Here is an 18,671-nt window from a genome sequence, read left to right on the forward strand (position 1 = left end):
AACACACACACACACACACATTCATTCCACAAAAATTACAATAACAATATAAAGTTATGTATAATTACGTGTTTTATAATTATTTTTACTAAAATGGGATGAGACATTTTTTGATAGTTTCATTATTTATACATGTATGGTGAAAACTTTACTTATTATACATATTGTACTATTTTTGTACAAATAAAAATAGCCAGCCTTTTTTCTAGATAAGAAAATTCAATGGTGGCTAATATGTACCATGTTGTACTTTTGCTTCCCTAGGCACCAGGCAAAAACTTGAAATTCTGAAAATACGACTAAGAAGTTTTGTTCTATTTTGCCCGGCGCCTATTGCATTTTGTCGTTTTTTCAGGTCGCCGTAAAAATAACAATATACATGTATATAACAAAATATAATATTTTAATCTGGCCCGATACCTCCCACACATAAGTATAAAGTGTCTTAAAGTTTGGTCCGAAGTGTCCAATGTATGGGCCAAAGTGTCCAAATATCTGGTTCGAAATGTCCAATAATCTGTTCCGAAGTGTCCCAAAATCTGGTTCGACGTGTCTGGTAGAAAATGTCCATTATCCGGAAAGTCCCATTACCAACTCAGCCACCATAAAATTTAGTCCACAAATTTATTCAAGATTGCAAGCATTAACACCTACTCTATTAGGAGTCTGTAGTAGGATTGACTTTGCCTGAGAACCTGGATGTTGAAAACCAGTGTCCCTCCATAACATAAATGATAAATAAAATCAGTAACTAAAGCTGCTGTCCAAAGTTGTACATGTAATCACAACAGAAAGACTAAGTCACCCTTTACAATATTCCCATAACTGTCTCATAATCAGGGCATAGACTGCTATTTATGTATGTGGCCTAGGCTTTTAAGGACCTTTATTTTGTTTCAAGACCTGTTTAAGAGCCATATTGCTGTATTGTATTACTTGTGATCTTTAATAAATATATGTTTTGTTAAATAATGATACCTTGATTAGGTATTCCCTTTGCAATTCTGTGTTTCTATTAAATGTGTAATAATCCACAGTATTGTGGTTGTCATTTTTATTGTTCTATTAATACTGCCTGTCTTTTTGGTACGCCGTTTGGTCAAAATATTGATATAATCCAGTTTAATTTATCCATCTGTTAACAAATATTATGATATTAAATTCACCCAGCTGGATTTCTATGAATTTCAACCAGATCAATCAAACAAAAAGAATACAATGATATAGCAATATTCCTATTATGTACAAATAAAAGTTAAATATATCTTAATTTTATATGAGGTCCATAATATTACCTCCTTTTGATATATTTATATAGTTCTCTTGATTTTTATTATGTATTTTATCTCAAATCACTTTTAACGTTAAACGATCCGTAATCATTACTTAACATAATACCCCTTTGAGATACCAGAGATGAGCCCATGTCGCCCTTTGCTAACTTAATAGTATATAACCTGCCCATATATAACCATATAATTCATTGAAGATTTTTCTCAGCTAGGAAGCTAGGTATGCTGTAGTCCCAAGTCACTTGTGTAAGTTATAAACCTCATAACTGATAAAGTTCTAACTATAATATCACTTACTTAAATATCACCTATGTATTTATATAAATTTATAAAGACAGGTTAATTGGTATCAATTTTATGCTTCATAGGTAAGTCAATTCATTAAAAAGAGCATAATACAAGATCCTTATGAAAAGTAATATAATTGATAACTCAATCCAAATAAACTTTATTAATTAAAGCTTTAATTAGATGACTTAAAAAAGAAATTTCCAATAATTTTCCATTAAAAATACAAATGTAATAGCAAATTCCATGTGGACCCCAACTATTAATGAAAGCGCATAAAATGTCGATACACCGGGTAATTTTATCTTAAACATAACCTCTTAGGAAATGATACAAAGTTTTTCATATAACATACATCTATTATATTAATTAAAAACATATTTAATTGACTAAAATAAGGTAGTCCTAACAAATTTCATTACAAAATATAAAAATTATGGCAAATCCCCTAAGATGCCTAACTGTCCAAGATAATACACTAAATCACTACAAAATATGAAAATTTTACCTAATTATAATGGCCTTGGAAATTAAACAAAGCAACAAGTGCAACATAAATCTATCATATTAATTAACAAACATATCTAATTGACTAAATTAAGGAAGTTCCACCACATTTCATTACAAAATATAAGAATTATGGCAAATTCTCTAAGATGCCTTACTGTCTTAAGATAGTACACTAATTCACTACAAAATGGTGAATTTTACCTTATTATTATAGCCTAGGAAATGAAACAGAGTTATGAATGCAACATAAATCTATTATATTAATTAACAAGCATATCTAATTGATTAAAATAAGGAATATCTCAATAAATTAAATTGAATATTAAACAAATTATGGCTAATTTCCCATGATGTATAACTATCCAAGCTAACACACTAATTCATTTAAAATGGGAGTCATTTTACCTGATTATAACTTCATGGTAAATGAATCAAAGTTAGTAAAGCAACATAGTATTATAATATTAAGTAAAACCTACATCAAATTGACTTATATAAGACAATCCCAGCATATTTCATTGAAAATTTAAGAAAATATGGCTAATTTTCTATATTGCCTTATTTATAACTTTACCACACTAAATTAATGAAAATTTGGGTAAGTTTACCTAGTTATAACGTTCTGGTCACTAAAACAAAGTTAGTAAAGCCGCATAATGTTATACTATCAAGTAACTACTACATCTAATTGACTTAAATAATAAAAGCCCATTGAATTATATTGACAATGAAGAAAGTTAAGGTAAATTTTCTATGATGCCTGACTGTTGAAGCAAATACATTAAATCTTTTAAAAAAATGGGTAATTTTACCTTATTATAACCTCCTAGGAAATAAAACCAAGTTAGTAAGGCAACATATTACTATAATATTGTGTAACAATTACATCTGTTTGATTAATATGAAAAAACCCACCAAATTTCATTGAAAAATAAAAAAGGTATGGCAAATTTCCTATATTAATGCCCAAAACCAGGACGGACAGAGGTGTTCAGATCCACTATCAGTAAGGAAGTGTTCCCTTCCCTGTCCCTGCACTTATAATACAATAGTTTATTTGGAGTAGAGGTCCTGGGACCATTACTGACATGTTATATGGAATCACAAAAAAAGAAACTGTAAAACTGATTTATTAAATTCTTTATAGTAAAGTCACAGCTCAGAACTGTTTACTATTGAGGGGAGAAAATGTGCAAGCGGACTGATAGCTTAGTCAGTAGTCAGCTGCGGCACAGTATTCCAGGGGTCCCTCGCTCAAGTCCCAGTCAGGCTGCATATTTTTCTCACCCTTTGACATTTGACTCCCAACAGTTAGTAATAAAACAATGTGAAATTTGCCTTGAGGGACTGTGATGGATGGTACATGTATAAAACTCCAAGTCCTATTTCACATTGTTCATTGTACCCAATTCAAGACGAACCCGTTAAATTATTTTTTTAATATTACCACATGATAGCTTATAATTACAAAAATCATTTGTTGAGGCTGCACATCAAACAATACTGTGTGCCAGGTTGAGTGCATTACAGCTCTAACATAAACCCGTTTAAAATACATGCTTTTAATCAAATCGCTAAACGATCTAGCTAAAGTTGTTAAACACTTATATAATAAGAATATTTTATTAAACGTTTATAAACGTTTTCAATTTTGCGTGCGTATATCATTTAGCTTATTTCGTTTAGCGTATATCGCTTTGAGTGCGTCTGCGTATTTCGTTTCATAAAGCGTGCGTGTAACGTTCGTTCGTATAGCGTGTAACGTGCGTGCGTTATTTCCGGAATGTGCGTTTTGTGTGTAAACTGACACGTTCACCCAACTGAGCGGTGACAAGATTTATTTGAAATGGAATTGACAAAACACAAATAATTGTAGCACAAAAATAAAATTAAACAAATATATATCTATCTGTCTGTCTGTCTGTCTGTCCGTCCGTCCATCCATTCATCTATCCATCCATCATTCCATCTGTTTATGGACAAAAATGGATTAGAAAATTTCAATTTCTATAGACTATTTTGTTCATATATGCTTTGATACAAATGCAAAGTATAATATTTTGATATATGTCTTTGTCTTTTATAGCAATTATCACATCAGTAGATTGCAGTTATGATAACAATGCCTGTAGTGTTGATGGTAATAGTGAATGTGATACGAATACCGCTAAATGTGTTTGCAAACCTGAATTTTCAGTTACTGGAAATAAATGTGAACGTAAGTCAAACCGGAACGTTTTTGATAATATTTTATTCAATAATATTGGATACGTTACAGGCTTTTTGAAAATAAAATCAGACAGTTGTTTGTAAATTTGTAAGGTAGGTTGACTCGTTTTATTTGAAATGGAATTGACAAAAACACAAATAATTGTAGCAAAAATAAAGTTAAACAAAAATCTACCTCCCTACCTACCTACCTATCTACCTAGCCACCCATCTGTTCATCAATCTATCAATCCATCTATCCATCAATCCAAAAACTGGATTAGAAAATTTCAGTTTTTACAGACCATTTTGTTCATATATGCTTTGATACAAATGCAAAGTATAATATTTTTATCAACGTCTTTGTCTTTTACAGCAATTATCACATCGGTAGAATGCAGTTATGATAACAATGCCTGTAGTGTTGATGGTAATAGTGAATGTGATACGAATACCGCTAAATGTGTTTGCAAAACTGGATTTTCAGTTACTGGAATTAAATGTGATCGTAAGTCAAACCGGAACGTTTTTAATATTTTATTCATTAAACATTGAATACGTTACAGGCTTTTTGAAAAAAAATCAGACATTTGTTGGTAAATTTGTATGGTATGGTGACTAGATTAATTTGAAATGGAATTGACAAAAACACAAATAATTGTAGCAAAAATAAAGCGAAACAAATATCTATCTATCTCTATGTCTGTCTGTCCGTCTGTCTGTCTGTCTGTCTGTCCATCCATTCATCCATCAATCCATCCATCCATCAATCCATCCATCCATTCATCTATTTATGAATAAAAAATGGATTAGAAAATTTCAATTTTTACAGACCATTTTGTTCATATACTTGTATGCTTTGATACAAATGCAAAGTATAATATTTTGATATATGTCTTTGTCTTTTATAGCAATTATCACATCGGTAGACTGCAGTTATGATTACAATGCCTGTAGTGTTGATGGTAATAGTGAATGTGATACGAATACCGCTAAATGTGTTTGCAAAACTGGATTTTCAGTTACTGGAATTAAATGTGAACGTAAGTCAAACCGGAACGTTTTTGATAATATTTTATTCATTAAATATTGGATACGTTACAGGCTTTTTGAAAATAAAATCAGACATTGTTGGTAAATTTGTTTGGTATGGTGACTAGATTTATTTGAAATGTAATTGACAAAAACACAAATAATTGTAGCAAAAATAAAGTTAAATAAATATATATCTATATGTCTGTCTGGCTGTCTGTCTGTCTGTCTGTTCGTCCGTCCATCCATTCATACATTCATCATTCCATCTATTTATGGACAAAAATGGATAAGAAAATTTCAATTTTTACAGTCCATTTTGTTCATATACTTGTATTCATTAAATATTGGATACGTTACAAGCTTTTTGAAAATAAAATCAGACATTGTTGGTAAATTTGTTTGGTATGGTGACTAGATTTATTTGAAATGTAATTGACAAAAACACAAATAATTGTAGCAAAAATAAAGTTAAATAAATATATATCTATATGTCTGTCTGGCTGTCTGTCTGTCTGTCTGTTCGTCCGTCCATCCATTCATACATTCATCATTCCATCTATTTATGGACAAAAATGGATAAGAAAATTTCAATTTTTACAGACCATTTTGTTCATATACTTGTATGCTGTGATACAAATGCAAAGTAAAATATTTTGATATATGTCTTTGTCTTTTATAGCAATTATCACATCAGTAGATTGCAGTTATGATTACAATGCCTGTAGTGTTGATGATAATAGTGAATGTGATACGATTACCGCTAAATGTGTTTGCAAAACAGGATTTTCAGTTACTGGAATTAAATGTGGACGTAAGTCATACAGAAACGTTTTACATAATATTTTATTCATTAAATATTGGATACGTTACAGGCTTTTTAAAAATAAAATCAGACATTTGTTGGTAAATTTGTATGGTATGGTGACAAGATTGATTTGAAATGAAATTGACAAAAACACAAATAATTGTAGCAAAAATAAAGTTAAATAAATATCTATCTATATGTCTGTCTGTCTGTCTGTCTGTCTGGCTGTCCGTCCATCCATCCATCCATCCATCCATCATTCCATCTTTTTATGGACAATAATGGATTAGAAAATTTCAATTTTTACAGACCATTTTGTTCATATATGCTTTGATATAAATGCAAAGTATGATATTTTTATCAACGTCTTTGTCTTTTACAGCAATTATCACATCAGTAGAATGCAGTTATTATAACGATGCCTGTAGTGTTGATGATAATAGTGAATGTGATACGAATACCGCTAAATGTGTTTGCAAAACTGGATTTTCAGTTACTGGAATTAATTGTGAACGTAAGTCATACAGAAACGTTTTACATAATATTTTATTCATTAAATATTGGATACGTTACAGGCTTTTAAAAATAAAATCAGACATTTGTTGGTAAATTTGTATGGTATGGTGACTAGATTGATTTGAAATGAAATTGACAAAAACACAAATAATTGTAGCAAAAATAAAGTTAAATAAATATCTATCTATCTATCTGTCTGTCTGTCTGTCTGTCTGTCTGTCTGTCTGTCTGGCTGGCTGGCTTGCTGTCTGTCTGGCTGTCCGTCCATCCATCCATCATTCCATCTTTTTATGGACAAAAATGGATTAGAAAATTTCAATTTTACAGACCATTTTGCTCATATATGCTTTGATACAAATGCAAAGTATAATATTATGATATATGTCTTTGTCTTTTATAGCAATTATCACATCGGTAGATTGCAGTTATGATAACAATGCCTGTAGTGTTGATGGTAATAGTGAATGTGATACGAATACCGCTAAATGTGTTTGCAAAACTGGATTTTCAGTTACTGGAATTAAATGTGAACGTAAGTCAAACCGGAACGTTTTTGATAATATTTTATTCATTAAATATTGGATACGTTACAGGCTTTTTGAAAATAAAATCAGACATGTATTGGTAAATTTGTATGGTATGGTGACTAGATTTATTTGAAATGGAATTTACAAAAACACAAATAATTGTAGCAAAAATAAAGTGAAACAAATATCTATCAATCTCTATGTCTGTCTGTCTGTCCGTCCGTCCGTCCGTCCGTCCGTCCATCCATTCATCCATCTATCCATCCATCTATCCATTCATCTATTTATGGATAAAAATGGATTAGAAAATTTCAATTTTACAGACCATTTTGTTCATATATGCTATGATACAAATGCAAAGTAAAATATTTTTATCAACGTTTTTGTCTTTTACAGCAATTATCACATCGGTAGATTGCAGTTATGATAACAATAACACAAATAAAAAATATTCCATTCATCTATTTATGAATAAAAAATGGAATAGAAAATTTCAATTTTTACAGACCATTTTGTTCATATACTTGTATGCTTTGATACAAATGCAAAGTATAATATTTTGATATATGTCTTTGTCTTTTATAGCAATTATCACATCGGTAGACTGCAGTTATGATTACAATGCCTGTAGTGTTGATGGTAATAGTGAATGTGATACGAATACCGCTAAATGTGTTTGCAAAACTGGATTTTCAGTTACTGGAATTAATTGTGGACGTAAGTCAATACAGAAACGTTTTTACATAATATTTTATTCATTAAATATTGGATACGTTACAGGCTTTTTAAAAATAAAATCAGACATTTGTTGGTAAATTTGTATGGTATGGTGACAAGATTGATTTGAAATGAAATTGACAAAAACACAAATAATTGTAGCAAAAATAAAGTTAAATAAATATCTATCTATATGTCTGTCTGTCTGTCTGTCTGTCTGGCTGTCCGTCCATCCATCCATCCATCCATCCATCATTCCATCTTTTATGGACAATAATGGATTAGAAAATTTCAATTTTTACAGACCATTTTGTTCATATATGTATGCTTGATATAAATGCAAAGTAATGATATTTTTATCAACGTCTTTGTCTTTTATAGCAATTATCACATCAGTAGAATGCAGTTATTATAACGATGCCTGTAGTGTTGATGATAATAGTGAATGTGATACGAATACCGCTAAATGTGTTTGCAAAACTGGATTTTCAGTTACTGGAATTAATTGTGAACGTAAGTCATACAGAAACGTTTTACATAATATTTTATTCATTAAATATTGGATACGTTACAGGCTTTTAAAAATAAAATCAGACATTTGTTGGTAAATTTGTATGGTATGGTGACAAGATTGATTTGAAATGAAATTGACAAAAACACAAATAATTGTAGCAAAAATAAAGTTAAATAAATATATATCTATATGTCTGTCTGTCTGTCTGTCTGTCTGTCTGTCTGTCTGGCTGTCCGTCCGTCCGTCCATCCATCCATCCATCCATCCATCCATCCATCCATCCATCCATCTTTTTATGGACAAAAATGGATTAGTTAATTTCAATTTTTACGGACCATTTTGTTCATATATGCTTTGATACAAATGCAAAGTATAATATTATGATATATGTCTTTGTCTTTTACAGCAATTATCACATCGGTAGATTGCAGTTATGATAACAATGCCTGTAGTGTTGATGGTAATAGTGAATGTGATACGAATACCGCTAAATGTGTTTGCAAAACTGGATTTTCAGTTACTGGAATTAAATGTGAACGTAAGTCATACCGAAACGTTTTTGATAATATTTTATTCATTAAATATTGGATACGTTACAGGCTTTTTGAAAATAAAATCAGACATTTGTTGGTAAATTTGTATGGTATGGTGACTAGATTTATTTGAAATGTAATTTACAAAAACACAAATAATTGTAGCAAAAATAAAGTGAAACAAATATCTATCAATCTCTATGTCTGTCTGTCTGTCCGTCCGTCCGTCCATCCATTCATCCATCTATCCATCCATCTATCCATTCATCTATTTATGGATAAAAATGGATTAGAAAATTTCAATTTTTTCAGACCATTTTGTTCATATATGCTATGATACAAATGCAAAGTAAAATATTTTTATCAACGTTTTTGTCTTTTACAGCAATTATCACATCGGTAGATTGCAGTTATGATAACAATGCCTGTAGTGTTGATGGTAATAGTGAATGTAATAGTGAATGTGATACGAATACCGCTAAATGTGATGTAAATTTATCCCAAAACTCGTATATTTGATTGATGTTTTCATGTAAGGAACGTTAATAGAAAAGGCGAACAGCAAACGGTTTAAGAATATATTATGAACTTGGGTATAATTAGTTTAAACAAAAAACAAAACTCATATTTAATACAGGAAGTCAAAGGCCGACAGGCGAAGCGGGCTCTTTGACTTGCCCGGCTTTAGATTACATGTGTATATTTGAAAGGGAACCAAATAAAAATATTCAAAAATATATAGATTTCATTATCTATCATTGAAATTTTCAGTGTCATTCCTATTTGGGCGCAGTAATTTTTATGTAACTCACTGGTACTCGGCGAGTATTCCGATAACAGAATAATCGCAACTTTTCGGATTAAGAATAATCGTCGAGGAGTTCCGATTGAAAACGGAAGCGGTGCTTGAAATACCGAATGTCACCTCTTGTACGAAACATGCAAAATAAAAAGGACGAATTTTTTATCTGACTTCCCCGTTCATAGGCTTTGCCTACTTTCATATTACATAAATATATCATATTGGAAATTTAATTGTTTCAATACATTCATTACCGAAACCACTTGTTAATTTGATCTAATCTTGTTTTGGAATCAGTTGATTTAATATAAACGCTGTGATTCTACACAAAAATGGTATCGTTAACACTTGAAAATATATCAAAGCGCTAAAAGTACCGAATAAGACGTCTCTACTAAGTCGTAGAGTAAGACATTACTCGTATAACAAAATTCTACAGGTAAATGAATGTGTTTTGTTAAGGCGTGATACATATTGGTCGTCCTGTCTCAATAGTCTTAATAGTTAGTTTAATAACATTTATATGTAACACAAGGCAGTGTGATATGTTTTTGAACTGATGATTTTGCATGTAATAAACGTGCACGTGATTTATAACGAGATTGACACGAAGCAATTTTCGTGAATAATCTTAATTTTAAATACGTAAGACATATTACAGGTTTGTTAAGTGAAGATCTTATTCATTAACGACCAGTTTTTGTTCTCAGATATAGATGAATGCACTGCAAATATTGACAACTGTGACGATACCAATGGCGGCTGCACAAACACTGCAGGATCATTTACTTGCTCGTGTAACGCTGGATTTAACATTGAGGCTGATGGTGTTACATGCACAGGTAATGCACGAGCATCAGTGTCTTTTTCAATGTTTTGTTGAGGTATTAATTTTCTATGTAATTATTTGCAAACGATTACACAAGTGAATAATTATAAGAACTGCCTGCAACATTACATAAACTTAATGCTGATTATCACTGTAAAATTTAAGAGAAATCAAGTAGGGGATTAGATGACGCTATTGGTTTATACAGAATTTATTTTAGTTCGATTGTGTAGGAAGCTATAAGCTTATAGACACACTTTCGAATCCGTTCCTGGAACCAACCAGTACTGAGCAATTAGTGTAAAGTTTCTTGCTCAAAGAAACAACGACTTGCCCCTGACGGGGTTTGAACCCATCAGATGACGCTATTGCATCAATTATTAGGTGCAGTTGCTTCCGATAGGATAAAATTATTGTAATCAATTATAATTACTTGCTGTTTTCAGATATAGATGAATGTACTGCAAATACCGACAACTGTGACGATACAAATGGCGGATGCACGAACATTGCAGGATCATTTACTTGTTCGTGCAACGCTGGATATGAACTTAAGACTGATGGTTTTACATGCACAGGTAAAATACGGCTGTGTCGTTGTTAAGTAACATATACAAAGAACGATGGATTTCTCGATAGGTCTGTTAATTATTAGTAAAATATTTTTGCAAAGAACTTCCCTTAATTTGATGAAAATAAAATATTAATTTTGGTTAAAGTGACATTATGCTCATTCAAGGGTATACAGGTGACAGTGAAAATAAGTTTTTATGTAGCTATAATTCCTTTTAATTTAATAATTTACTTCATATAAACAATAAATAGCCCCCTAAACGAAACGGAATTTCTATCAATATCAATAAGAACTTACCTGATACGTTTATTGTATAAAAAGAGTGGGGCAGTCTTTTTATATTTTAGGCAGATTTTAAATTTGTTCTTAAACATTTTCCAAAATAAACTTTTGAAATAACAAGTCAATTCAGCTCAACTTGACTATGAAAATATTAGCATAATGTCACTTTTACAAACATTAATTTGACTTCAGCAATGGTAGTTCCTTTTTGCATGGAATAGAAATTGTTATGAAGCATTATTTTAATATTTTTTAATCAATCCATGTACAGAATTTATGTTTAGTTTTCTCATATTTATATGCCGGGCATATTATGTTATACCCCCTGGCGTCCTTCTGTCAGTCCGTCCGTCCGTTAGCAATTTGGTTTCCGGAGCATAACTTAAGTTCCATTTAGCCTAAAATATTCAATCTCCATAGGATGATTGTCCATATCGGGTAGAAGACTCCTATTGGTTTTGGGGTCACAAGGTCAAATGTCAATGTCACGATTACCTTAAAACTGAAAAGAGTTTCTGCTCAATAACTTAAGTATTAATCAACCTTCAGCTTTAAAATTTAATGGGATGAACAGCCTAGTCCAATACATGACCCCTATTGATTTTTGGGTCATAAGGTCAAAGGTCAGGGTCACAACGATCTTTATACTAAAAATTCTGCTTTCTGGAGCATAACTTTAAGTTCCATTTAGCTTATAGTGTTAAAACTTCATAGGATGATTGTCAATATTGGGTAAAAGACCCCTTTTGATTTTGGAGTTTCAAGGTCAAAAGTAAAAGTAAAGGTCACTTTTACCTTAAAACTGATTAGAGTTTTCGCTCAATAATTATTAATCAACCTACAGCTGTAAAATTTTATAGGATGACCAGCTATGTCCAATACATTGATCCCTATTGATTTACGGGTCATAGGGTCAAACGTCAAGGTCACAATAATCTTTTTACTGAACATTGTGATTTCTGGAGCATAACTTAAGTTCCATCTGGTCCATAGTGTTCAAACTTCATAAGATAATTGTCAATATTGAGTAGAAGACCCCTATTAATTTTTAGGTCACAAGGTCAAAGGTCAATGTCACTATTACCTTTAAACTGAAAACGGTTTTTGCTAAATAGCTTTAGTATCAATCAACCAAGGCTGTAAAATTTTACAAAGGAGGATTGCTTTGTGAAGGAGGTAATACTTTATTTCATTCCCATGTCTTACAAATGCTTTATCCTTACTTAAAAAAACTTTCGGGCATATAATGCTCCGCCTAGCGGTGCTCTTGTTTGTTCAGTTAAGAAGCTTGAAAAAGACATATTAAAAAGAACTATGTTCAGATTATTAATTGTTCTATACAGAATCATCAGATAATCAGATAAAGTTATCTTTGTGTAAAATTGTATTTGTTGTGTGTATTAAGCTGTCGTATACTGTTTCATACACAGTGTGGCTTTGACAGTTTTGATATTTACGGTAAGCATGGAAACTGCCATTTTACAAAAAAAAATCCATTATTTTTGAATTCGCCATTAAATTATCCTTTTCCCTGGTCCATATAAATTTTAGAAATTGACTTTGTTCACTTCCATTTTCAGTTATCAGTAACTATTCTCAGGAAACTATCCGAAAAATATGTTATGAAAGTAAGACATTGAAGGAAGAGTTGTTGCTATTGTAATAACTGATAACCTAAGTCATTGGCACTGTACTTATATGAAAATTTGTTGTGTGTTATTCATATTTTACATGCATCATTTAGCTGCTATAACATATTTGAAACTAAAGAAACGTTGTATCAAAATGTATGAAATTTAACTTGAATATTAAGTCAAATAACTAACATTCTAACACTATCAGAAATCTTTCTATATAAACAAAGAAGGCTGGAAACGTGCGTTATTCTTCGATAAAACACTCGCCGTTCTTACTCACTTGCTCTGTATTTTCAAAACCGTCACATTGACGGCGCCATTTTGTTTAAAAAATCTGATAAATAAAAAAAAGTTTTGTTGAATTTTGTTCTGAAAACAGTCTAAAATTTTAGAAAATAGTCTAAGAAAATTAACTCTAACACCAATATCTTTAATTCAGTCATTAACGCTGTATATACGTTTAAAGTGTTGTTTATGTGACGTCATAGTCTGGAATTCAGACGTTAATTCTTTTGCGTATTCATAACATACGCGCTATTTCATACTCGATCGTGGTGTGATAATATCAACGCCTGGGGAAACCTGCTGGGTTTCCCATGTAACTATCGACTAATGATAATCCTTTTTATAGACCGATTAGCACGTGATCAACAAATCACATGACTAAATCGAAATAGAGGCGAAGATGCTGAATGATGAAAATTTGACGCCATTTACCATTATAAATTGCGTCCAGCACATTTCACTGATGCTCTCAGACTTCATCCTCACGTAAATTGTCTTAAATTAATCAGACATGTTGATCAAATTCACTCATCACAATGTAGCTCCAAACAGCGCGTGCAAAAACAGTCAAAACAAGAAGCTATTTCAATGTTTTTTAGTATTCAATATTAAGTGTTTCTGTAAACGGAGGTCTTAACGCCAGCTTTTTTAACCGACTGGAACAGCCTTTAAAGAACGTTTCTATTGGAAACTCTGGGGAGAAAATGATTTAACCACCAAACATATAGTCCAACTAGACATGATAGAATGAAAATAGATATTAATTCTTTGTGCAATATAGTGTTATAATGCACGATTTTTTTTCGTTCCAATGCTTTGTATCGGCTTTCGTGATTATATTTCTCCGCATTTGAAATCAAACCGTGCATTATAGTCTACGACAAAACACTCAGAATTGATATCTATTTCCTAATTTAACATTGTTTTGCAATATTCTGTTCAAATAACAATTCATGTTTATTAAGATTATTTCAGATATAGACGAGTGTGGTACATATACAAACGTCTGTGGCCTTTCTGATGGACTTTGTACCAATACTGATGGATCGTTTACCTGTTCATGTAACACTGGATATATACTTTATAATAATTCATGTACAGGTAAGTTATATACAAACTGACACATAAGCTTTTATTTAAAAATCAAATGACTTGTGGAATTAAAAGTAATGCAACGTGACATCTTTTTCTTGTTCTGAATCAACTTTACCCGCATTGGTTTCAGGCATAATTCCGGTTTCAGTAAGAAGCATGAGATAAAACTGAATTGCAAAATATATTGCACCTTGAATAAGTTATAATGAAATAAGTTCTAATATATCCACAGACAAAATTGTGCACAGGAGTAAGGTTTTGCGAAATAGTTGCTTTTTTGATGATACATTTGACACTTCTTGATATTTTTTTTTCTTACGGTTACAACCTTTGTATAGAAGATAACGTTTTTTCTAAGTTAATTCGTTTTACGAAACGCTCTTTCAAAATAACTTTTTTTTTACAACTGCACTTTAAAACAGAAGCATACTAAAATATGAATCATTTAAGATGTACTAAGTATTACCTTTATTTATCTAGAGCCACCAAGTACACCGAGAGGTTTTACAATAGATTATATTCAGTATAATAAAGCCCGTTTATCGTGGTTACCTGGCAACAATAGAGGGTTGACACAAACGTTTGTTATACAGTTAGGAACTGGTGAAAGGTCCTGGGAAGATACAGAAGTGCAAGATAAAGTCGAACAAAATGATCAACCAATTTCTAAAATTCTGACAGGGCTTAGGGATTCTACAACATACTTTGTACGAATGTACGCATATAACGACGTTGGAAATAGTCCGCTTTCGGAAATTCTCATTTTTACTACGTCACCTATCAAAGGTAAGCATCATGGAAAGCAACTTATAAAATATGAATATCAGGATAAAATTGTAGAAATTCAGTTTAGTTTGTAATCACATGATTCATTATATGCACTCTTCTATATAATTTGTATTACGTTATTAAGCTTGCCCATGCTATGTCACATATAAGACTACATACATGTGAATGAAATAATGTTCAAGTCCAAAAAATAATAAATAAGAAAACTGCATTTTCGTATGGATAATTATGTATACGTTATAGGATCAATCATGAGTGTCATTATACCATTCAATGGTTTCCAGACGGAGGCAATCAATTTTATTAATTGTTTTTGTATACAGATGTACTTGTGTCATCATTAGATACTTTTCAAGTTGGAATTTGATTTCAATTTTTTTTTTCATATTTATGTCCCATTTGAGTAGCCATTTTTATAGTTGTAGCTGTCTTATGTCTGTTACAATGTGTAATCAAATTGTTTTACTAAAGGTTTATTTTCTTTCTGTAAGAGTTTGCTGACAATTTCACAAAATAATAACATTTGATCATTACAATGAACTTATTTTTCAGTTGAAACAGAAACTAAAACTACAACTACATTAATCGTGGGCATTGTCTTAAGTGTAATGGTAGTTGTAGTTATATCGTATGCGATTTATGTTACAATCCAACTGAAAAGAATGCGAGACTCTGTCCAGAAGGATGGTAAGTAAAGATTTCATATATTTGTTAATCAACGATGACTGTTTTACTTAACATACCCCCTCATTCATAACTTTGTAACATTCTATCTGATATATATATTAAATCTCAGTGTGTGTTGATGTTTAGTTTATACAGATTATTCCCCGTAATAACTGTTGCATTACACTTTAAAATACTATTGCGCAAACCATATCATTATATGACAAACGCTAGTAAAATTGAATGTGCTAGACAAGTTATATTTAGAAAATCATACATGAAAGTGCTGTAGCAATTTGTTTTAATGATAACATTTACTTTTCAGGTCGCGCACAGAAAAAAGACAGTCAAGTGTAAGTGTCTCTAAGAAATACTTAATCTAATGATAAATGTATAATGAATAAATATATTACAATTTGTAAACTAAAAATTAGTATTGTATCTAAAATACAAGTTATGATTGTGCTATAATGCTGAATAATAAGAATCTTCATTAAAATCGTATAAGTGTACATGTATGAATGGTGCCATATGAGGTTCAATATTGGCAAGATCATGGTGAAATTTTCTAAATATTCAGATGAGGGAGTTGAAATGATATTACATATATTTAATTTCAAAACAAACACAAGTCAACGCATATGCTAAAACAATAATGCGAAATTACGTGAAAAAAAAACAAACAACAAAATATTGAAAAGTGTTAGTGAAAGATAGTAAATAATACACCCTGTGTGTCCACAAACCACATGCTGGTAGCGTTGTTGCAAGAATGTGACATAACATTGTATTAATTTGGGGGTAGATTTGTGCACTTTTGAACAATTTTTGCGCATATTTGAAACTAACCTGAAAAGTTCAGATAAACTCATGTTCATTAACGGTAATTTGACATACTATTTATACCAAGTGCTTCAAACTGAGGTATTTTACTGACATATAATTTGGAATAATATTGAAGATGTGGCCAGATGGCGCACCAGCCAAACCAGCAAATGCGTTCAAGATCAACAGTCAGGGTGGGCATACATGCAAAAGAATAACTGCTGACATCTTTATTTTTGCAAATTTAATGTTTGACGCATCATCACATTTATTGCGCATGTGTGTTGGATTTGTGTTTTAATAATCATAAATAAATATAATATCATGTCTCTCAACTACATTTACTGAAAATTCTAAGATTGAACATTATGAGACAATTTTACATGCACACTAATAAGATTAGTAAACATTTTGAATGTATTTTAACATATTAAGAAACGTTTGCAAACATAAACACATGTATTGTCTTGTAATATATATTTGAAATAATCATGTAGTATTTTCATTTTGTTTAAAAGGAGTGTACATATCGAAGACTCTACAAATATTCCTGACAGTGGAGGGTATGAAAATCCATATACTGACCTCAGGACAGAAATGAGGGATTCAAGGTCTCCATACGAAGCCATATCAACTATGTAAAGGAATCATCGACAGAAATGTTTCACTTAGATATAAAATTTTAGCTCGTATATTCAAGTCGAGCACAATATATTTTGTACATAAAGAGAAAAATGTAGCAATATATTCAGCTAAATCTATCCTTTTTGTGTAAACATTTTGAATGATAAGCAAGGTTATAATGAATTTAGTGGGAAAGTGTTTTATTACAACTGTTTTGTTTTATTTTCTAAAATTTTAGATATATACTATGCTCCTCTTTGGGTAAAATGCTTTTATTGCCGAAATTTAAAGTGAGAGTAAACAATCTGAAAAGGGATAATCCCTCAGATGCATTGACAACAACAATAAAACACAACAACTTTTGGCCTATTTGAAAGAACTGTTCATTAGAGATAATGTAAAAGGTGCAACATTCATCACGCCCTATAGTACCGGCTTAAGCGTTTTTCAATCTTTACAATTACATGAGAGAATTTATGACCTCGAAGGACAAGAAAAATACAACAGCAAGAACTTAGATAAGGTTAGTTGTATGAAAGTACATGTGTGGTATTATTGTGAAGCTTACGGAAGCGCCTTCCTTTTTGGAATGCTGTGGGTTTTTGGAGATGATTCATCATTTTGGGGGGGGGGGGGGCAGTGATTGTTAAAAAGAAACGTCATTGACATATCATGCTTTAATAGCCCGTAAATAATTATTAATAATGTTATTTTATCATACGAATATCATACGAATTTTTTTATTAATATTTACAAGATATGATATCAGAAAAAACAATTGTTATTTGTTTAAAATGATTTCTCCGCAAAGATTAAAGCTTGTTAACATGTAATAATTGGATTGGCATCATATTGGCAATCAATTTAAATTACACACGACTGCATATTGCCTATTGCAAAAATAATTGGCATCACATTGTATAAACAGTTTGTTTTCATATAGGTTTATCACCTTATTTTCTGCTGCTGATAATTTTAATCATTTATATTTGTTTGTTATTGCCAATAATCAGTGCAAAAAAAAAAAATTATAATAAAACCCATACCTAAATAATTTAGTTTGGTACCTAACTTTATTGCAAGTCAATGATGTTGTGGTAAGGTATTCGCTTAAGATGTGTGAACAAAATAGAGAAAATAAGAACAAGGGATGGAACAAAATAAAATTGAATTTTGAAAGGGAATCAGAGGTTATGAAGCCTGCATATCACAGATAAGACGTCAAAAGACAAATTAAACAAAAAACAGGCCATATATCCCAGGGGTGATTCAACAGTATTCAAGTGAGGAATACTGGAACCACCCAACAAGAAAATAG

The 18,671-nt window shown here is 31.1% G+C and overlaps 1 protein-coding gene and 2 long non-coding RNA genes across 4 annotated transcripts; all 3 read left to right on the plus strand.

Annotated features, from left to right (window-relative positions):
• Positions 1–4,176: 4,176 nt before the first annotated feature.
• On the plus strand, positions 4,177–6,138 carry LOC132729439 (uncharacterized). Its single transcript, XR_009625621.1, has 4 exons — positions 4,177–4,308; positions 4,675–4,806; positions 5,210–5,341; positions 6,013–6,138. It is a non-coding gene; the product is annotated as an uncharacterized LOC132729439 (long non-coding RNA).
• A 382-nt stretch (positions 6,139–6,520) lies between these two features.
• Positions 6,521–7,892, plus strand: LOC132729440 (uncharacterized). 2 transcript variants are annotated; one of them, XR_009625622.1, is made up of 3 exons: positions 6,521–6,652; positions 7,055–7,186; positions 7,767–7,892. It is a non-coding gene; the product is annotated as an uncharacterized LOC132729440 (long non-coding RNA). The 2 variants fall into 2 exon arrangements; XR_009625623.1 differs by lacking the exon at positions 7,767–7,892 and adding an exon at positions 7,578–7,615.
• Positions 7,893–8,245: 353 nt separating this feature from the next.
• On the plus strand, positions 8,246–18,304 carry LOC132729438 (fibrillin-2-like). The gene is made up of 9 exons (XM_060715205.1): positions 8,246–8,411; positions 8,819–8,950; positions 10,458–10,589; positions 11,023–11,154; positions 14,330–14,455; positions 14,930–15,235; positions 15,791–15,925; positions 16,230–16,257; positions 17,248–18,304. Exons 1-9 carry the CDS (start codon positions 8,246–8,248, stop codon positions 17,369–17,371), a joined length of 1,281 nt encoding a protein of 426 aa, XP_060571188.1. The 3' UTR covers positions 17,372–18,304.
• The last annotated feature ends 367 nt before the right edge of the window (positions 18,305–18,671 follow it).

The sequence above is a fragment of the Ruditapes philippinarum genome, unplaced genomic scaffold, assembly GCF_026571515.1.
Source record: "Ruditapes philippinarum isolate M1 unplaced genomic scaffold, ASM2657151v2 ctg7130_1_1_1_1, whole genome shotgun sequence".
Classification (NCBI taxonomy): Eukaryota; Metazoa; Mollusca; class Bivalvia; order Venerida; family Veneridae; genus Ruditapes; species Ruditapes philippinarum.